The sequence below is a fragment of the Pipistrellus hanaki genome, assembly GCF_964339955.1.
Source record: "Pipistrellus hanaki genome assembly, chromosome: 6".
In the NCBI taxonomy this organism is placed as follows: domain Eukaryota; kingdom Metazoa; phylum Chordata; class Mammalia; order Chiroptera; family Vespertilionidae; genus Pipistrellus; species Pipistrellus hanaki.
Genome location: NC_140508.1, coordinates 80,357,231 through 80,378,535, shown reverse-complemented (window position 1 = coordinate 80,378,535; position 21,305 = coordinate 80,357,231). Strand labels below are relative to the sequence as shown.

The window sequence follows — 21,305 nt, the reverse complement described above, 5'->3', positions numbered from 1 at the left end:
CTACCGCCTTGGCATAATTTCCAGATCTACCTTCAATGCGCCGATGCTTTATGCTTAGTGCGCCCTCTCCTGCCTGGGCCTAAGGCTTCCTGGCGGGACCCGGGGGGTTCCCGTTCACCCAGAAGCTTTTGGGAAGTGAGCCATTTATTGCCTCTTACGAGAGGAAAGTGGAAACTCCTGAATATTGAATTTTTATCAAGCTGGACCAGCCGACACGCCCATTTCATCTAAATTGCTCGCCCACTAAACTGCCTCCCTAGAATATGGGGCTAAAAAGCTAGAAAAGTCTAGAAGGGAGAAAGCCAGCATCTGGAGGTCAGCAGTGTGGCCACAGGGCTCTGAGGGCCTCAGGCCTGGGGCGGGGGTCGGGGTGGGTGGGAGGGGCACGGGGGGGCAATACCCATCCCCTGGTCCACAGCAGCCCCTCAAGGGCCTCCCTGACAGTGCGTTGCCTGTGTCTGTTTTAAAATAAAACGATGCTCGGAGGAGAAATGAGGAACTTAATAGGATTTATAAAGCCGCAGGAGCCAATGGGGCTGCAGATGGCGGAGGGGCCGCGAGCACAGAACCAGCCACGGTTTCGTGGTGGGGAACGTGGCCTCCGGAGGGCCCCAGATTCGGCGTTCCCACGCACTGTGTCCAACCTCATTAGCCAGCCCAGCGGGACTGCAGCCACAGGGCGCCGGCCTCGGGGCGGGGCGGGCGCCGGGAGGTGCCATGAGATGAACGGGGGAGCAGCGGAGGGCTGCAGGGGCCCGCCTGGCTGAATGCCTGGGCCGCACTGGCCTTGGGGACCCAGTGGGAAGGACTGACTCTCAGGCTCCGCACCTGCCCGGACCCTCCCCTGTGTGCTGGCCCTCCCAGCGGGAGACAGGAGGAGCCGGAGCCGGAGGGGAGGGCCCGGGGCCTCCGTTCCAGCCGCTCCTGTGTCAGCCGGGCGGCTGGCGTGTGTCGTGTGCCTGCGTGCCTTTCGGTTCTGGGTGTGAATCTGAGCTTAACGACATGTGCTCCCGCAAGCTCTGCAGCATGAACCGGGTCCTCCTGGTGGCTCCGGGAGGCTCCTCCTTCGACGTTCTCTCCCTGCCGAGCTGGGGCCGGGCTCTTGGTGGTGGGAGCAGGAGCTGTCTCCGCTCTTCCTGACATCACAGCTGGGGTACCTTCTCTCTGCCCTGTGCCCCCATCAGGATCGGTGGCTCCTGCTTCTGATGGAGACCTGTCCAACCCCTTGGCCTTGTGTGTAGGGCTCCATTTTCACTCGTGCTCACTGTCTCCTGCCAAGTCTACACCATTTGGGTCCAATTCCCACCTCTTCCAGGAAGCCCTCCCTGCCTGCTCCAGGCCAACATGAGCTTTCTCTCCTCTGGCCTCCTCCAGCCCACTTTCTTCCGGGCCTCGCTCCTCCTGCCCCCTTTCCCTTCACCTTGCCCATAGCATTCCCCTTCCCACTCCCTCCCCTGCCTTCCCACCCGCCTCCTGTTCCCGTTCATGTCATCTTTTTTTAATGCTCCCCTCTCCCCCGGCCCCTCCGCCCAGAAGAAGTATTTAATGGATATACTTTCGCTTTTTAAAAACTAGCTCGGTGATAGTGCTGACTCAGGATCACCTCCCTGTTTAATATTGAATATGCAATTAATAGATAGATGTTTGGGTTTGGCTCTGCTTTCCCCCTTCCACCGCGGGAAGAATAAAAGAGCTGATTAATCGGGTTTGGGGCAAGTGTCAGCGGCAGGAGATATATGGGAGAAAGGAGATGAGGTTAGCAACTTGGGAGTCAGAGAGCTATTGCCTCGGAGGCAAGAGCAGGTTTGAGTTAGAGCTGGACTCGGCCTCCCTGGGCAGAGGAGTGCCCGCCGCCCTGCTCTGGGCTCGGGTTCCAGAGAAGTTGGCTGGACTGTGAGCTGTCTGCTCCGCACACAGGCGCCCCCTGCTGCCCCTCAGGGGCCTGCCTCCTGGGCCGACTTCTCCAGGTGTGGCTCCTCCCTCCTTCGGGCCACTGCCTCCAAGGCCTGCGCCCCTCGGGGCTCCCCAGAGAGGGCGGCAGGTGGCACTTACTCTCCCGGCCAGCAGGAGGCGCTCTTTGTGTGACCGCCCTGAGTTCTCTCAGAACAAGGATCTTGGCTCTGAATTCACAAGTAGCTTTCGCCCATTTTACCTTTTGCTCTTAATTTGCTAGAAAATGTTGGGGGATGGGGAGGGAAGGGAGAGAGAAATCCCTTATTACCTGCCTGTCCACGCCCGGACGGGGATAACCCAGGGGCAGAAGGGCCTGACCTGGCATGGTGTGGGCACGGGCACAGGCCAGGCTCCAGGGCATGGGTTCTTGGCAGAGGGAGCCAAGGGCCCGGCCTGGTTGAGCCTGCGTGCCCTGGTGGCCTCACGGGCGAAGTCAGTTTCCTCTGTGAGAAGGGGGCCGGTATTGATGTGAGGCCGTGCCTTCTGCTCTGCTCCCTTTCAGACACCTCCTCCCTAAATGTAGCTTCGGGATCTTGCCCTTAGCAGCCCAACGCCCCACGGGAAGCAGCCCAACATTGCACGGGAGCTTTCCTCAGATTTGCCCTCTCTGGCCTGAACCCTCCCATGTCCCACCTCCATTGCCCACATCCTGGCCCAACATCCTGGCCCAACATCCTTCCCACTGGTCAAGCCCCATCCCAGGGGGGTTTTCCCTGGTGACACGGAAGTGGGAGGAGCATCTTTCCCGTGTCCTACAGGCAGCAGGAGAGTGTCCCGGACACCCTCATTGCTTGCCCTCTCATGGAAAGGACCGAACCCCACCCCCTGGCAGACCCCAGTCACCCCTCTTCCTTACTCTGTCCCCCCAGAGCTCCAAAACCCTGCCTGAGGGGAGACAGGAGCAGGCGGCGGGAGTCGCTGCATTGCTGCGTTGGGAGAGGGAGGCCGGAGGGGACGAGGGGGCAGAGACAAGTGGGCCCTCACGTGAAGGGGGCTGGCGCAGGCAGCTACTACCTCCTCGGCTCTCGCTGTCCGCAGGCTTCACCTGGATCGGCCGGTTCATCTGCAACAGAGCACAGGGGCCAGTGTTAGAGCAGGGTGAGTGTTAGAGCAGGGCCAGTGTTAGAGCAGGGCCAGTGTTAGAGCAGGGCCAGTGTTAGAGCAGGCCAGTGTTAGAGCAGGTCAGTATTAGAGCAGGTCAGTGTTAGAGCAGGTCAGTGTTAGAGCAGGGTGAGTGTTAGAGCAGGGCCAGTGTTAGAGCAGGTCAGTGTTAGAGCAGGCCAGTGTTAGAGCAGGTCAGTGTTAGAGCAGGTCAGTGTTAGAGCAGGGTGAGTGTTAGAGCAGGTCAGTGTTAGAGCAGGCCAGTGTTAGAGCAGGTCAGTGTTAGAGCAGGCCAGTGTTAGAGCAGGGTCAGTGTTAGAGCAGGTCAGTGTTAGAGCAGGGCCAGTGTTAGAGCAGGGTGAGTGTTAGAGCAGGGCCAGTGTTAGAGCAGGGTGAGTATTAGAGCAGGGCCAGTGTTAGAGCAGGTCAGTGTTAGAGCAAGGCCAGTGTTAGAGCAGGTCAGTGTTAGAGCAGGGCCAATGTTAGAGCATGTCAGTGTTAGAGCAGGTCAGTGTTAGAGCAGGGCCAGTGTTAGAGCAGGGCCAGTGTTAGAGCAGGGCCAGTGTTAGAGCAGGCAGGGGTGGGAGGCAGAAAGCCCACCCCGGGTGCACAGCTGCTAGGCACACAGACCACACCGGCTGGTCGCAGGAGCAGACACCCACACAGCTGCAAACCTGCAGGTCCTCTCTGAAGCCCAGCCCACTTCCCTTCCCTATGCAGCCCTCCGGGCCCAGTTTTTGCAAGAGGGTTTCTCTGGACCAGGACGCGGGTTGTCCCAGTCCCAGTTCTGAGCAGCTCTGAGTGTCCCCACAGCACATCTCTGGCTGGCCCTGCCCACACAAGCTGGTCTCTGTCTGAAGACTGCCCCCTGCCCAGGCTGGGGCCTGGCAGCAAGCTGCATCTCACCCAATGCCACCTCAGAGACGTGAGCTGTGGGTCCCAGGGCGCCTGAGCTTCCGGGCTCCTGGCTGGTGCAGAGCTCAGGGCTGGGGCTCCTGACTGTGGCCAGGGCTGCCCCTTGGAAGTGTGTGTGCAATTGGCACAGTTACTGGGCTCACGGGGTGTCTGGTTGCCAGGAGGACACCAGGGCACCTGCCTCTTTCCGGGATTTGTTTCCATGCCCGTTCAGGCCACTAGGGGTCTCTGAACTCCAGGCATCCCAGCTCCGCAGACTGTCCACTCCTACCGGATGCAGGAGGCACCTGAAGTCCCAAGATGTTCCAAGCAACACACAGCAGGGGGCACGCCAATGGACCGCACGTTATGTCTCTGCTGGAGCGTCTGTCTGCCACGCTCCCCTCATCCCTCATCACATTTGCACATCTTCCTCAGCAAACCTTGAAAGGCAGGCGGGGCCGGCACGCATACCCCCATTTTACAGATGGGGAAGCGGAGGCAGGGCCACCAGGGATGGATGGGCCCGGGAACCTGGCCTGCCAGGGTTACTATGGAGCTTCTGTCCTGCGCCGGGTGATTTTCTGTGGCCAATTGCCCTCGGGTCCAGAGGCTGGGCTAGCCAGTCACAAGCCGCCCCGGGCTTCTGGGCTCTGATTGGAAGAGAGTTCTGGCTGCGTCAAGACAGCCAGGAGGGGGAGGCGGGTGCCGCGAGTCAGCAAGGTGACTGCAAGGAAGGGCAGACGCACCGCCGGGAAGGACAGAGCAGAAGGCAGGGCAGGGAACAGAGAGCGAGAGGCCAGCTGGCAGGGGCACAAGACAGGACACGGGGGCCGATCACTATGAGGGGTCAGGGGCCACTGTGCGCCCGTGGGCCCCACTCGGCCCCATGCGGAGTGGAGGGGGAGAAAGGTGCTGTGCATGGAAGCTCCCCCAGCACAGGAACTGCCACCTCTGCGGGGCTCCTGTCACAGGGAGAAGGAAGGAAGAGGGACTCAGTGAAGTCCCGGCTCCACTTAGGGTCCCCTGGCTCCCCCCGTAAACCACCTCCATTCCAGTGTTTGAGTGAAGGGTCCAGAAGGCTGAGCAGGCATCCCGCACTTCCTGGGAGTCGTCACCCAGCCCTCTTCTAGACTGTCCCTGTCTCCCAGACTGTCCCTCTCTCCTAGACTGTCCCTGTCTCCCAGACTGTCCCTCTCTCCTAGACTGTCCCTCTCTCCTAGACTGTCCCTGCCTCCCGGTCTCCCCCAAACTTGCAATATTCTCCTGCAGAAAACTCCTGCTACTGACCGGGCCCCAGTCCCGGCACTGTCTTCTCCTGGGCGTGTTTCTGTAGTTGTCATGCTTATGTAATTACTACACGTCCCTGAGGCAGGGAGTGTTATCTCTCTCCTCCGACAAGGAGCCAGAGCTCCTAGAAGCAGCAGATCTGGGGTTCGGCCAGGACGGGCAGGCACAGGGCTAACAGCACAGTGGTGGGCCGCCTCCGTGTTATCTCACCCTGGAGGAAGCTCTTGAGGACGTGCCCATCTGGCAGGGGAGCTGGGGGCCATCACATCAAATGCAACCTCTTCAGCCGGGCCCCTCACATCAGACCCCCCTGACCCTGTATATCACTCCATTCCCGACTCCCCAGCGCCTTCCTCTCCCAAGCCCATGCCCTGGACTTGCAAGCTCCTCTCCCAGCCCCAGCGGCCTCCTCCTCTTGACCACGAAGCCTTCCTGGTACCCCGGAGAACAGGTCCCCCCAACATTCTCCCGTGTCCATAGCCAAGGTCCGGTCAAGGCTGGGAGGTGAGTGGCTGGAGGAGGGACTCAGTCCTGCCCGGGGTACACAGCACTGCTCCACCCTCAGGGACAGAACTAGCTGTTACACTGATGGCATTGCTGGATTATCATACCGTCCCCTATGATGCATGCAATGAAGTCATCCTTAACTTTAAGTGAGGAAATGGGGTTTCAGAGAGGTTAAGCAACTAGCCCGAGGTCACACAGTCGGCAAACGGCGACATCAACAAGAACCTGACTGCATGGAGCTGCTGGGAGGCAGGCGTGGTGGGCTTGGGGGTGGTCCAGGAAAGGTCAAGGCAGAAGAGGGAAGGGCAGGGGGCCAGACGGGGGTGGGTTCAGCTTTCCCAGCAAGAAGGGAGAGGAACGTATATGTGGGTCCAAGAGCAGGTGGGGTGCGTCCTGTGGATTGACTAGGGCTGAGAGGGCTCCTTCTGATAGAACGGGGCCCGTTTTCCATGGAATGTTAAACAAGACCAGTGGAATCTGCCTGAGCCTGTGCCTGGAACCTTCCACCCGAGGGGGGTGGGGGGGAGCAGTCAGCCACCATCCCGCTGTTCTCCATGAGTGCTCTGCACCAGGCTTCGGCACTCAGCCTCCGGCCCCGGGGAGCTCTGACCGGCCAGCCCGGGCCCGCACCCCCAGACTTCCACCCTGCTTCTCTCTGACAGTGGGCTTCCCGGCCTCATCCGGCCTCCCACCCGCCCTCAGCCCCCGGCGGAGCCCCCAGGGCATGACCCAAACAGACTGCAGGAGCGAAATTGAATTGTTCCCCACGGACCTGTGACTCCTGCCTCCTTATTCACGTCCCGTCATGATCTAGGGATGGTCAGCGTCCGGACAGTCTTTTCGGGACTGCCAGCGAGGTGCCAGGTAGAGGGAGAGAGAAAATACGGCCTTGTACGCGCGCTTTCTTAATTCCCAGCAGCAATGAAGTGTCAGGCGCGGTTGGGAGGTCTCTCAGCCGGAGCAGGCTCTGTGCAGACGCCGGCCCTGGTTTCACCTTGGAGGGCGGTGTGCCCAGAGGGAGCCGTCCTGGGAGAGGACCGAGGAGGAAGGTGGGAGGGGCACCTGCATCTCCTCGTCCTTCTTCTAACCTGGCACCCTATGGCCGTGGTCTCAGCCTCAGGACCTCCTGCCGCACAGGCCCCAGGTGAACACTGCATCCCTTTCAGGTGAACACCGTGCTGTGAAGGCCCCAGAGCCAGCACCATGGCGCTTTTCCGCTCCCCACTCTCCTGCTCCTCTGTCCCGTATCCCCCTCGGCCACCGTACCTCCTTCCAGGGGGGCCTGGGGCTGGGGCTGGGGAGAGGTAGGCTGTGTGTGATGCCCTCTATTTGGTGTGATGCCCTTCTTGCGGGGGGCACTGCCCCTGCTGATTCCCTTTCGGAGGTGTCCTCAGCATCGCACATGGCCTCCAGGTGCCGGGCCACTTCCCTGGGTCAGGACAGCTCCCTGGAACTGCCCTGCAGGCTCCCGGGGCCAGGCCTCTGGGGACACATCAGTACCTCCTGTCCACTGTGCTTCTGCTTCCAGCTCGAGGTCCCCTCCTGGGATCGAATGGTCCTGGCCCGGAATTTGGGACCCTCCCTGCTCCGAAGCCCAAGCAGAGGGCTGCGGGTCGAGAGCTCCTTCCCTCCCGGGCCCCTTCTCGGCCTCCTCTCCCCCTCCCCGTCTCTGCCACTTTTTGCATCAACACATATCCATGCATTAAACAAGACATTCCATTAATTTCTTCATCATCATAACTTAAGCTGGGACATACCCTTTAAATATTCATTCAGCTATGAAAACTGGGCATTAAAATTTTAATAATGTCAAGCTCATTTGAACCGGGCTCCTTGGGGACGATTACACTACAGTTAGAATAAATATGATGATTGAGCTGGTCCAGCCGCTCCACCTGTCCGTGCAGCATGGCTCCCCGCGGAGCAGGAGGCCCGTGGCCAGCGGGCAGGCACACAGACGGACAGACAGGCCAGCCCGGCTCTTAGATGTGGTTCCTTCTCTCCCTCTCCCACACCCCTCCCTCCCGTCTGTCCTCAGGCAGCCCACTCTCCCTCTCGCAGGTGTCTGCAGGTCTCTGCGGCCCGCCCCCATCGGCGGCCCCGATTCACCTGCAGCTCCAGCCGCTCCTCTGCCCGGTCCTCCGGCACAGCCTGGGCTGTGTGCCCGGGTTTGGTCCTGAGCAGGAGCCATTTCCCTGTCGGTGTCTCTCCTCTCCCCCATCTGTCTGTGCGGCTCCCCGAGGCTGGAGTGAGTGCCCCACCAGAGCAGGGCCGGCCTGCAGAGGGGTCCCCGGTCCCTGAGAGCCCGGATGTATTCAGTCCCCAGGTCCTGAAGGGATGTCCTTATCTGGCTGGTCGCCTGCTGCTCCCACCTTCCTGAGGGTGAGGGCTGGCTGCTGCTCCATCCTCCGCTGACACCCACCCAGGCCAGCTCATGAACTTGCCCCTGCCTCACTGGGCTGCCCTGATGACCTACGAATCTCCTAGGGCCTCCCCCCACCTGTGTCCTTACCCTCCGCAGCCCTCTGCTTACCGGGCCCCGCCGCTGTCTCGAAGTAAAGGACCTGGAAATCTCCCGGTCACTCCTCCCCGGCCACCCAAACCCTGTTCCTTCTGGTTCTCACTCAGCCCCTGGTCACACTGGGCCTGCAGCGCACTCTACCCCCACCCCTCCCGCCCCCACTTGCTTTCTCATGTGTGTGGGGTGCACACGCACACACATGTGCATGCTTAAGTAGCACAGGTGTGACATCACAGACATCCTAAAAGAAATCATGTAGGCTGGGGATTAAAGGGGATCCAGGAGGAAAGTCCGCGGCAAGGTGAGTAGTCGCTCAACAAAGCTCCACCTCCACACGGGTTTCCACTCTGTGTCCAGGAGTCCTCGGGGGTCTCTGCACGGTGCTGGGTGGGGGTGGCTGCGGGGGGCAGCCAGGGCACTGCACTTCCAGGGGGAGTGTCCACACCTCCAAGCCAAGGGGCCTTTCTGGACCCTTTTGGGATGTGTGAGTGCCTGGTGGCACCCAGCTCCCTCCTCACCAGAAGGGCCTGCATGTCCCCCAGTCACGAAGTTGTGTGGGAATGCCCATTGGTCCCTAGTCCAAGGCCGCAGGCCTCCCCGGAGGCAGAGCTGGTCTCCGTCCCTGTCTACTCACGCCGATGCACGTGTGAGGAGCCTGGCTCCTGGTCCTCACCCATCCCTGCTGCTGCTTCTCGTCCCCCGCAGAGAAGCCGGCTTCATGCTGAAACGGGAAGCATCAGATCCCGTGTGCGGGGCCCTCTGGGACGTCTGAGCCCCAGTCACAGCAGCATTGCTGCTCCGGGAAGAGAGAGATCATTTGCAAGGCTCTTTGTTGAAAAAAGCAAAGGGTGGGGGGGAAGGGGGAGCAACGTTAAATCACTGAAATATAAAGCTTTTCCTTTCTTCCACTGTCTCTCTCTCTTGTCATGGTATTTTTATTTGCTATTTGATGTCTCTCAAAGTAGAGAAAAATATAAATTTCACATTATTAGCATGGATTCTACCATTCATCTTTATTTTGTGTGGTGCCGGTTTTAAATGCAAAAATATCAGAACATGTAAGTCCTAGGCAGAATCATCAAAAATGACACCATTTGTTTTTGGTGGCATGTGGGTGCCCGGAGCTGGCCAGACGCAGGAAGGTTGGGGAGGAAGATCTTCTCAGGCAGAGGGTCCCCTCTCAGCTACCCTGCACCATGGGGGTCAGCCTGGGCCGGGGGACTGCGGGGTGCCCCCTTCCGCTGACTGCAGACTGACATGCTGCAGCTCAGCTGAGGCCGGGCCCCGGGAGGTCAAGCCAGACGCCACTGTGCCCATGGCAGCCCCTCAGTGAGCAGGAAACTCAGGGGCTTTGGTGATGCTGTGCCAGGGACTCTCCAGGTACCTGGGCAAGAGGGGACATGGCCTTTTTAAAATTTATTCTAAGACGGCGGTCAGCAAACTGCGGCTCCTGAGCCACATGCGGTTCTTGGGCCCCTTGAATGTGGCTCTTCCACAAAATGCCAAGGCCTGGGCGAATCTATTTGGAAGAAGTTTAAGTTTAAAAAACGTGGCTCTCCAAAGAAATGTCAATCGTTGTCCTGTTGATATTGGGCTCTGCTGACTAATGAGTTTGCCGGCCTGCTGGTCTGGACCAAGCATGCCACACTCATGGCCTGCGGATATTTTTGCGGCCCAGCCAATAGAACGGTGTGTAAGAAACGTTTTAATAAAAATTTTGTAACTTAATTTTTACAATATCCTGTTGTACGTAATAATTAGGAATGAACCACAGTTTTTGCTAATGACTGATCACTATAATGGTGTTGCTTTCATTTCCCTCACGCGCCTACGCAGGCACACCATTTCTCTCCACTAATACCAGCAGCGAATTTTTTAGCAGCCGATGGCCACGTCATCAGTCTTGGACTGGCTGGTTTGGTGTGTGCAACAGAAAATATTTCACTTTCGGAGAATGAGAAAAATAGGTTTATTTGTGTTATGCTTATTAATTTGCGCAGTTATTCAGTGTCTGGTAAGTTAATGTTCAAGAAAAAGTATTAATTTTTTTTAAAAATGTTGTACGATTTTATGTTAATGACGACTCATTTATTTCAGCCCTTTGTATTCCTCATGTCTCTATAGAAATAAAACTACGGCCGAAACCGGTTTGGCTCAATGGATAGAGCGTTGGCTTGGGGACTGAAGGGTCCCGGGTTCGATTCCAGTCAAGGGCATGTACCGTGGTTGCGGGCATATCCCCAGTGGGGGGTGTGCAAGAGGCAGCTGATCGATGACTCTCTCTCATTGATGTTTCTAACTCTCTATCTCTCTCCCTTCCTCTCTGTACAAAATCAATAAAATATATTAAAAAAAAAAAAAGAAATAAAACTACGTTTCTATGAAAATGGAAGCTTTTGCGGCCCATATAAACGTCAACCTTGTTTATTTGGCCCGTGTTAGCCTTTGAGTCTGACATGCTTGGTCTAGAATGTGAGGTCCACCCTACAGAGGCCAGTGGGCCGCGCCCTCCCAGGGTGTGCGGGTCCGATCACAAGGCTGCCCGTGGTGGCAGCGGCTTTGGAGGCCTTTGCTGCCCGGCTACCTCTCCAGCCTCCTTCACCAGACTCCCCTGGGACTGGGAGGGGGAGCACTTTCTTTGTACCAACCCGCCCCTGTCCTGCGGGTGAAGAACTATTCTGTAAACTTAGATTGCAGAGAGCAAGGACAGGGTGGAGGCTGAGAGGGATGAGAGAGAAAGGCAGAGAGAAGGGGAGGGGCAGCCCCAGACGGCCCCACCAATAGGCTCCGTCAGTGTCTTCGCTGTGGCTGGATGCTGCCAGCAGAGCAGCCTGTTGCATAGCAACTGCCAGGGGCCTGTTTGTGGGCCCGGACCAAGGAGGCTGGCGGCTGCAAAGATGCTGCCAGGACGAGGCTCTGTGACCCGCCTGCTTCCTCACCCCATGCACAGCGCACCCCACCCCTCTGTGCCCGGGGGACAGTCAGCTCAGCTGCACGCACCTCACAAGGGGGTCCCCTCTGCCTCCGCCATTTAGCGGGCTATGAGGGGACCACTCTGTCCTCCATTCTCCCTTCCAAGTGGAAGGCACACAGGGCCAGACTTGGGCTGGGGCCAGAGAATTCAAGAATTCAAGCCAAAGCGGGGAAATTGTACTTCAACCCATTGAGCACATGCTATGCATACGCCTTGAGCTGCCTTCCCACGGATGGGAAGGGGACCTGGATCCCAGCCCCGCAGCCGGGCACTTGTCGGGGACCAGCCACCCACTCCCATGCAAGTTCCTTCCTTAGTATTTGCTCACGGACCAGAGGGGGGGCGGGGCTCCCTCTGGTCAGCTCCAGTGATGAGAGGGGCCATGTTTCCAGCTCCAGCCCACTCTCCCCCACCCCCATTTCCCCTCAGCTCCACGGGTCCAGTCCAGCCCCTCTTCCAAAGCTGCTTCAGCCACCAGACTGGAGAGTGAGTTTCTCCAACAAAGCGCTCCCAGCCCACCCTTTACTCAGGCTTCTGGCCCTCCCCAACCCGAGAGCACACACCTGCCTGGGTCCGACCGTGGGCATTGGGGAGCGGGGCCCTCTCCCGCAGGGCCTGACTCCTCCCAGCCCACAGGGGGGGCCACTGCCTTCCTGGCCGGCACGCTGAGCCTCTCAGCAAGCTGAGGGGGCGGGGCTGCCATGGGGAGCGGGCAGCCTGGCTGGAGGCTGGACAGAGACCCTCGTCTGGGTTTCCCACAGCCACGGTCCCCTCCGTGTCTCCTGTCTCCCTTCAGACCGAACCTGCGTCAGATGCTCCGAGTCCTCCCCCGGAGCCTGGCCGGGATGCCCTGGGCTTAATGTCAATCCTTCTCTCTCTCTCTCTCTCTCTCTCTCTCTCTCTCTCTCTCTCTCTCTCTCTCTCTCTCACACACACACACACACACACACACACACACCGACCCCTTGCTCTCGGTTCTCTAACATGAGGCACCTCAGCCAGCCCGTCCCAGCCCGCGTCCCTGTTGTTAATTAACGCAGTGCTGCAGCCTCCAATGGGCTGAGTGATGAATCAGGTTAGATTGCAGACCACAGCCGCACCCGCCATCAATTAGCCATCGCTGGCAGCTTCGTTAATAAGCATTGATCACGGGCCCCACCCCCTCCCAGAACATGCCGGGGTCTCTGGGTCACAGGCATGGCCCACGAGTGTGTCCGGCGTAGGTGTGAGTGTGATCATGTGTGTGTGGTGTGTGCAGGCTGGTGCCTCCTCCTTGCCTCCACTGTGTCCTGATCTCCTTTTCTTCCCAGTCACCTGCCCTCACTGCTGGCCCGTCCCTGTCCCCCTCTCCCCTGGGGACTTTACCAGCTCCTTCTTCCGTTTGCACTCCCCGAAGGCGACCCCCGAACCCCCATTGCCACCCCCACTCTCTCCCTGTCCCACTCTGGATCCCTTGCTCATTCTCCCTGCATGGTCCCACATACAGGCGTGGCCTCCAGCCCCAAGCCTGGCTCTCTCTGGGTGGCCTGGCTTTGGGGATGTCACTGCCACCGCCCAGGAGCCAGGGGCCACACCTGCCAATGCCTTCTGTGCCCGCAGGTTGGAATCTAACACTATTCCGGGCACTGCTGTCCCCGGCCTGGACGGCCCCCTCCTGCATGGCCCCGCGTCCTGGGCAGGAAGCAGGAGGCTGAGCCACGACCTGCTGGTAACCCTAAGGGACACCTGTCCATGTGTTAAACATGAGCCCCCCTCAGTCCGGAGGCCACCCCACCGCTATGGCTGCATCTCCAGCACCCCCTCGGTCCCTGGGAGCCCTGTTCTTTGGAGGCTCCCCGCCAATGGCACCCCCTAACCTCCAGCAGGTGCTACTGCAGGTGCTTCTCCCTCCTGCCTCTCCCCTGTCCTGTGCGGCCACAGCACTGCCCTCCACACGCACTGCCTGCAGTAGAACCGTATGGGTGGGAAGCATTGCCCTGGGGCACAGGAAAGCCTGCCTTCAAGGGGTGGCTGGAGTCACCCCCAGACTCTCCCCCGCAGAGCCGCCCCGCGCAGCGCACACACGGGCGTGGACCCAGCCCCGGAGGCGGCCACGGCGGCTCCTCACCTCTCACGGTCATTAGGAGCCCGAAGCGGACGGCGTGGTCCGGCCAGTGACGGCGGTTGCCATGTCTCTCCAGGCCATTAAACACTAATTAGGTTTGGAAAGTCTATCGAGCTCCTCGAGGTCTCGTCGGGGCAGGCGCTGGCCCCGGTGCCCTTCCAAATGCCAGAGCGGTCACCCCTGACCCGGCCCCAGCGGGTCCGCCAGACCTCCTGCGACCCTGGGCTTCCAGAAGTCTCGCCCCATTCCTCTTCATCTCATTGTCTCCCCCTCGCCCTGGCCGCCCGCCTGCTCCCTGCTCCCTGTGTGGTGGTGGTGGGGGTCTCAGCCTGGGTGCCCACGTCCTCCTCCTCCTCCTCCCTGTCTGCCTCCCTCTCGCTCCTGCTCACCAGTCCTGTCTGCACATCCTCCCTGTGGCTCAGAGATGCTGACCAGAAGGGCCCCTGCAGTGGCCCCTGGCCCGTGGGTGGAAGATGGCTGTGATGCAGAGTTGGCCCGGGTCCCAGTGTCCCAGTGTCCCAGTGTCCTCTGGGCCCAGTGTCCCCCTAGGCCCGGAGAGAGGGGGATGCTGTTGAGAGGCTGGGGAGCCCCATGCTCCCTCCTCAACATTCTCCCCACCTTCAGAGCCCATGGAAGGCCCCTTCCGCGATTTCCTGGCCTCAGACTTCCCCGGGGCTGAACTCGGCCTGTGCCCTCTTGGCCTCTGCTTCCCCGGAGACCTGGCTCTCCCACGAGGCTGCCTCCACCAGGGTCTGGTTTCATTCCCTGCACCATGTGCCTTATCACTCCGTCCCCTGCCCCATCACTCCTCCGCGTGACGGGAGCCCTTCCCAGCTCTAAGAGAAGCGAAGGAGAAAACGCCCTGTCAGGAGGCACCCTCAGTGGCGGGAGCCTTCCCCCAAGATGGGCAGGAAACCAGGTGGGCAGGCCTTGGAGGTCATCTTTCCACCCACCCCCATCTTCAGCCCGGGGCTGGCCATGGAGGGCAGGGATGGCCGTGGGAAAAGAATGCTCCTGTCCGAAGCTCCAGGAAGAAAGAGGGCTCCACCTGTTCCTGGGTCTCCCAGGCGCGGGGCAGAGCTCTCAGCTCATTCTTCTGGAAAGTGTGCCGTAGAAACATGCTCATCTCCAGTCCTCCGGCAATGCCTGCCCATAGTCTGCCCTGACACCCTGCCCTAGGGTAGTGACAAGTGTGTCTGAAAACCCTCCGCTGCCGCCATCACCACTGCTCCCAGGACCATGGTCACCACCGCTGTCACCCTCTCCGATGCCACCACCATTGTCATTGTCACCACCAGCACCGCTGCATTGTCTAAACTAAACAACATGCGACAGAACTCACGGGGATGTGGCCAGTGATGAGTTCTGGATGTGGGTTAGGCCGGGGGATGTTTTGGGTGAGGTGGATCCTTCTTGGGGCCCCTCACCCCACACGGCAGGGGCAGCCCCCTTCCGCCTTTCTACCCCTGTGCGGCGAGGCTGTGGAGTCATGGGAACAGCACAGCTGGCTCTGCCAGGACCAGCTGTGTGACCTTAATGGAGTGCCTTACGCTGTCTGTGCTGCAGTTTAATGCACTTAAAAATGCAGGTCAGGCTGAAACTGGTTTGGCTCAGTGGGTAGAGCTTCAGCCTGCGGACTGAAGGGTCCCAGGTTTGATTCCAGTCAAGGGCATGTACCTTGGTTGTGGGCACATCCCCAGTAGGGGGGTGTGCAAGAGGCAGCTGATCCATGATTCTCTCTCATCGATGTTTCTAGCTCTCTATCCCTCTCTCTTTCTCTCTGTAAAAAATCAATAATATATATATATATATATAATGACTTTTGGAAAAAAAAAGAAGCAGGACAGAATTCCCTACCCTCACAGGGCCATGTGGCGAGAGGAGCAAGTCACGTGAGTGAGAATGCCCGCGACCTGGTTTGATGCAGGTTGATTGGCTCCCTCTCATCTTCCTCCTCAGGTGCCCTCCACCTCCCCCCACCCCCCGCCAAAGGCTGGGAAAGAAGAGGGGCAGTGTCCCAAACATCTGAGTCCTTCTGCCCAGCCTGCCTCCAAGGTCCCAGGGTCCCCAGAATCCTCCGACAGGCAGGGCTGAAGCGGGTCTGCGGGCACCGAAGGCGCGGCCCGATTTTACAAGCACAGAGTCTGATGATTGCATTGATTTCCATCATAAATCATACGTCCTATCTTCTGCCTCATTCTCCCACGTGCCCTAAGTTAAGCCTTGGTATTTTCTTTAGCGGCTGCCACTGTCAGGCCTGGAGATGATATTAGGATAATGATGATAAATCTCACCCGCGCCAAGCCACTCCCTGGCACGGGGAGGGGAGTGCTTGTCCCCCAGCCGGTACCTTTGCTGGGAAACTCGGCCTCTGCTGGGGCTGGGCTGGGTGCTCACCTGGGCTGTGTGCGTCCTCCTGGCACCTGGGTGTGTGGACGCGTGTGTGCCCACCAAGGCTTGGAAGCCTCCTTCCTGGGGTGTGTTTTGTGTGGGCACACGGTGATGCTCTTGCCAGCGGATGAACGCATGGCAGCAGGGCACGGGGAGGGGAGGGAAGGGAAGGGATGGGGCTGGCTTTCCGGTCCCTGCATTGAGTTTCCCAGGGTGCAGCGGTCCAGCCGTGGCAGCCCAGGGACTTGGGAGTCTGCGTGTCCCGCTGTGTCCCCCGTACATGAACCCTCACGCGGGCATCTGGGGCTGCGTGGTGGGTATCAGCGCCCATTTTCCTACAAATCCCAGGCTCAGGAAATGAAGTCAGCTCCCTGGCTGGGCTGTCCGTTCTGACCTCGGAAATGCTGCTTTCCTTCGGAGGGCGAGGCTGGTTTACGGCTCTCCGAGCTCTCGGGCGTATGCCTCTGCCAGCTGGTGCCAGAGATACCGGGTCCCAGGTGCAACATCAAAGCATTTCTCATGAGGTTTTGGGCTGTGCTCCGTACAATGGGGAGTTTTGGGGGAGCCTGAGGGTTCTCTAAATTGGGGACTAGCTTGGAGCAGACAGAGGATTTAGTAGGTCTTGTGGCTAATCATTCGTTCAACCACTATTCATTCATTCACTCATTCATTTCACAAGTATTCACCAGCTAAGTGCCCCGTCCTGTGCCCCAGTCCCACAGGCCAGCGTGTGGGCCCAAGGGGGCAGTGCCTTCTCCATGTCCACACCCGGGCCCCCCAGACTCAGGTCTCTGGGCAGGTCTGCTGAGTTCTCTCAGGTGGATGTGCTAACCGTACCTTGTTCTTAAAGAACGTGCTCCTGCTGATGGAGATGACAGCCATGGGGATCACAGGTGGAGTGCCTCCCATGATGGGGCGCTCAACCCCCCTTCCCTCCCCCCGTGAGTCAGAGGATCCATTTGATGCACTCTGCCTGAGCGACTTGCAGCGTCCATCCCTTTGCACCTTGCCTTCACACAGGAAATGCCTGATCTCTCTTCTTCAGGACAATAGTTAAAGCAGGGATGGTGCTGAGCTCCACCCTGGCGGGAGAGGGCCTCCCTGAATGGGGTATCGGTGGGACGAGGTAGACCAGGAAGCTAGGTGTCAGCAGGCTTGACAGGAACCTGCAGGAAGCGGATCCGTGGGTGTGAACATCTGGTCTGAGGGGTGGCTGTATGTCCCGCAGGAGGTCCTGGCCGGACGTATGGGACAGCCTCTCTCTGGGAGAACAGTAGCCCGGAGACCCTAAGGATGGGAGGGGAGGAAGCACCCACGAGTCCAAGCAGCTCAGGATCCCAACTGCTCTGAGAGGAGGGGAAGACCAGCCAGAACCCACGCAGGGATGCTGATATGTTGGTGGAAATGCAGGGTCATCAGACATAGGATGAGAACATCCAAGCGGACCCACCTCTTAGGGGGGTGCCTAGAAGCTGCCTTTCATGAGGGGAGCACCAAGGGTCTCTAACGGGCTGGGGGGCAGTACTGGGTGGCTGTGAGGGTTGTCACCCAGCTCTGGGGTCAGGAGGTGGCAGCAATGCCTCCGGCTTTGACAAGGGCCCAGGCCGCCTGGCCACGTGGGGACTGCCACCTGCCTGGTTTTGTGTGGGCACACGGTGAGGCTCCTGCCAGCGGATGAACGCATGGCAGCAGGGCACGGGGAGGGAAGCATCCTAGGTGTTCCACCCGGACCTGGGGCTGCCAACTTCGTGCACACTCGATGGGGCCCCATGACCACTTGGCTTCTTTCTGATGCTAGGATTGTAGGATGACGAAAGCAAGTGCTCCTGGGAGCCAGGAAGCCCAGGGTTTTCATCGCAGCTCTGCCACTTACCGGCTATGGGACCTTAGATAGGTTATTTGACTTCGCTGAGTCTCAGCTTCCTCACCCATAAAAAAGCGAAACGACAATTCTTACCATAAGGGTTGCTATGAGTATTAAAGACGATATTCACAGGGAGCTGCTAACAGTGCTTGCTGCAAGCAGGCCTTTGTAGCACTACTGGATTGCTGAGGCACTAGGCTCAAAACCCTCCTCTTCCTCCAGGAAGTCAGCCCTGATTAATCCCACCCATCTCTCATGGATAATAGGCCTCTCTGCTAGGATTTGCATGCTCCCCTTGTTTGTGCTGTGCCCACACATGGGTGTCTGCCAGCTGCATTGTCTGTGGGGCTGTGTGTGTGTGTGTGTCCCAGTATCAAAGGATAGAGGGACATTTATAGCTCATCCTAGGTGCTACCTCCAGCCTCTTTCCTCTTCCTCCAGTCCCCTCTACCTGGCCTCCTATCGCCACCTGAGATTGTACTGTTCTAGGAGGGCTGGGGCCATTTTGCATCCATATAGGAACTTAGGCTGGGGAAATATAATACTGTGTGCTCTCTCTCTCTCTCACACACACACACACACACACACACAGACACACACATGCACAAACACACACACGTGGCTGCCTCTCTACTGCTTCCCCCCGCCACCCCGCTTCCTGACAGCAGTCCCTGGGGCCCCTCAAAGACAGCAGCTTCAGCTTAAAGAGCACAAGGGCCACCCTCCCAGCCCCTTCCCCCGCCCCGGGTGGCTCCAGGGGCAGCCTTTGCCTCCCACAGCCTCACTGACCCACGTTCTGTTTTCTGTGTGCGGCCGTGGTGGGCAAGGGCCCTTCCTTACAGAGCTGGGAGGCCTCTGGGAGGCTGTGCAGAGCCAGAGGGGGCATGGGCATCCATCCTGCTCTGGGCTCTGCAGCCACACTCTGCCCCTCCCCTCCCTGGGGCTGGAAACATCACCCATGGGCCTCTGCTCTGCAGGCAGCTCCTCCCTCCCCAGGGAGCGCAGGCCAGGCCCAGGGAACGGAGGCCAGGGTCCCACAGCCAGCTCCGGGGCCATGCCCCTGGCTGAGTTAACTCTGGAGCTCAGTGCCTTCGTCGGGGAGATAATGGAGGGAAGTAATAGCTGGTGTTTGAGCTGGTGTGTGTAAAGATGTGCTGTGAGCCTCACGGGACAAAACCAATGCAAAAGAGTGTGTTTAATTCCGCCATCCCTATTAGTGCTAGGAGGCCCCTTGGGCTGTACCATGCGATGGATTAGGGGATGGGCCCCCAGTGTCCTGTCCCCTGTGTGTGTGTGTGTGTGTTCACACTAGTGCACACCAGTGGGGGCTGCCTGGGGAACCCTCCCAGGTCTCCATGGAAGGAGGAGGTCCTGAAACCAGGTGGCTGCCACGAAGGTGTGTGAGCGGAAAGCTGCCTCAGTAGGACCACGAGAGGATGGAAAGCATGCTGGACGCAGGTGAAGACTGAGTGGACACCCACAGGAAGTGTTTGCTGTGGCTGTGCGGGGCTGGGAAGAGTGTCTCCTACCCCTCCTTCCTAAAACGTTATGTGGTGAGAAGAGAAAAAAGACCTGCAGCTGGGAACGACTGCACTTGTGTCCCTGTGAGTTAGCTGGGGTTTTCTTGCGAGGCTCTGTATGCATTTGGATTGGGGGTGGGGGTATCCTGTCACCCAGCGATGATTCTCTGTGTGTGAGGACCAGGGATGTCACTTCTCAGTGTGATACCCCAAAGGCTCCAAGAGGCCTGAGAGCTCGGAGGGTGCAGTGCTCCAATCAACCACCAGATGGCGGGCACGTGCAGCCTAAGGGCTCAGAACTGTGGGTTGTCCCACCATGCTGGCTTTGTGCTCAGCCCAATTGTGTGTGAGTGTGTGTGTGTGTGTGTGTGTGTGTGTGTGTGTGTGTGTGTGTCTGTGTGTGTCCCCGCCTGGGCAGTGCCCACACTCCATCCCTGCAAACTGCAAACCCTGGCTCTGGACTGTGTGGTGTGCAGACAAGTTGGCAGGTGCCTGGAGCAGACCCCAGCCAGCCTTCCCACTCTCCCTCCCTTTCCACTCCTGCCAGGCTGCCCCTCCCAGTGGCTTCCCCCTTCTTCCCTCCTTTACCCATGCTGTTCCCCCAACAAGAATGGTCGCCCTCTGATGACGCCTACCCAGCCCTCCAAGACTTCTAAGAGCCCCTTCTCTAGGAAGCCCATCGGACCTGCCCAGCACCAACCCCTTGCCCTCCTTCCCATGTTGTTCTTTCTCTGACCAACCACTGCCGGGACCACCTGTCTGTCTGTCTGTCATGCCCACAATGCTTAGCTCATTTCTGAATCTGTCCAGACTGGCCGAGTCCTGCCAGGGCAGGGCAGTGCCCAGCTCGGGCCTGCCACCCAGAGCAAGTGCCGGGTAAAAACCAGCTCACTGGGGAGCACATCTCCCCACTCGCCTGCCCCACGGCATCCCAGGGGGCCGTGCCAAAGACAACCTATTGGACTACACCCCGTCCCATGCCCTGGGACGGAGGACATGTGATGGCTGGGTCCCGGGGTGCTGAGGGGCAGAACAAAGGTAATTGGGAAGGCAGTGGCTCCTGGGCTGCTTGTAAGACCCAGAGGGGGGCTGTCTGCTCGCTTGGCAGGTGTGGGGAAGAGCCTGTTTCTTGGGTGCGGCAGCTGAACTACAGTTAGACTCTAAGAGCCTGTCCTCACCGAGGCCCGGAGAAGGTCTGGTGTGAGGCAGGGAGAGCCACAATCGAGGCGTCCGTTCGCATGGCTGGCTGTCTTTCCCTCCGTGGCTGCCTCCACGCACTAACCCCGTGTTACATGTCGACAAAGGGCCTTCAGAGGCACGCGGCCGCTCGTGCGCCTGCAGACGGGAGCTGTCAGCACGCCCGCTTGACAGATGAGGGGCACGCAGCGGCAGGGGGCCTTGTGACCTCCTGGATTCCGTCCCCGGGGATGCACACAGGAGCTCGTCCTCCTCCGCGAAGACTGAGAGTGGCGTGTGACCTCCTCCCACCAGCGCCCATGGCCTCGAATCCCACACCACCCGCTGGCCCCCTGTCCTGTGTGTGCAGGGTCCGCACAAGCCCCCGTGTGCCAGGACGCAGGACCTGGTGGTGCTCGGTGGGGGGGTGGGGGGGATTGAAGAAGGCGGTGGAGAGAAGCCAAGCAGGGGAAGAGGGAGCCACCTGGGGGACCTCAGGCGGCTCTGGGAGGGCCAGGAGGTAAAGTAGAGGAGTAGGAGAGAGAGACAGAGAGACAGGACAGAGAGCATGCGAGATGCCAGTGGTAGAGCAAAGGTCAAAGCTGAGAGCGGGTGTGACGTGGCAGCTGGGTTGAGCCCCCCACCCCCTGTCTCCCTCTCACCTGGTGTGGGTTTGGGGCTGTGGGCTCCCTGAGGGTAGCTTCCCTGCTGGCACCTAATGGAGGGGTCTGTGTGTGCAAATTAACGAAGGGCTCTGGTGTGGTGGGCTAGCTTTTCGCTCTGTGGCGTGGTGGGTGGCCTGGGGGATTCAGGCTGGCCTCTGGCCGCCCCAGCTGAAGGGAACCTGGAAGCAGCCCGCTGAGGCTGGGGCCTCGGAGACACAGGGCAGGCTCTGGGCCCTTGGAGACTCGAGCTCACTCCCACTGGCCCAGCCCCCCTCCTCGGAGCCAGGGCGGCCACTCCCCACTCAGGGTGACGCCCGACCCTCGGCACCCCCAGGAGCTCTGTCC

At 59.4% G+C, this 21,305-nt stretch overlaps 1 protein-coding gene across 50 annotated transcripts in view; it reads right to left on the bottom strand.

The window, feature by feature from the left end:
* CELF4 (CUGBP Elav-like family member 4) overlaps window positions 1-21,305 on the bottom strand; it is a 264,622-nt gene that overhangs the window by 55,723 nt on the left and 187,594 nt on the right. For 27 of the 50 annotated variants that reach the window (XM_084888869.1, XM_084888858.1, XM_084888836.1 and 24 more), the window contains exon 3: window positions 2,938-3,016. In XM_084888869.1, the coding sequence (XP_084744995.1) occupies window positions 2,938-3,016 (79 nt within the window). The remainder of the gene's footprint in view (window positions 1-2,937; window positions 3,017-21,305) is intronic. The other 23 variants (XM_084888861.1, XM_084888881.1, XM_084888837.1 and 20 more) reach the window with 1 other exon arrangement.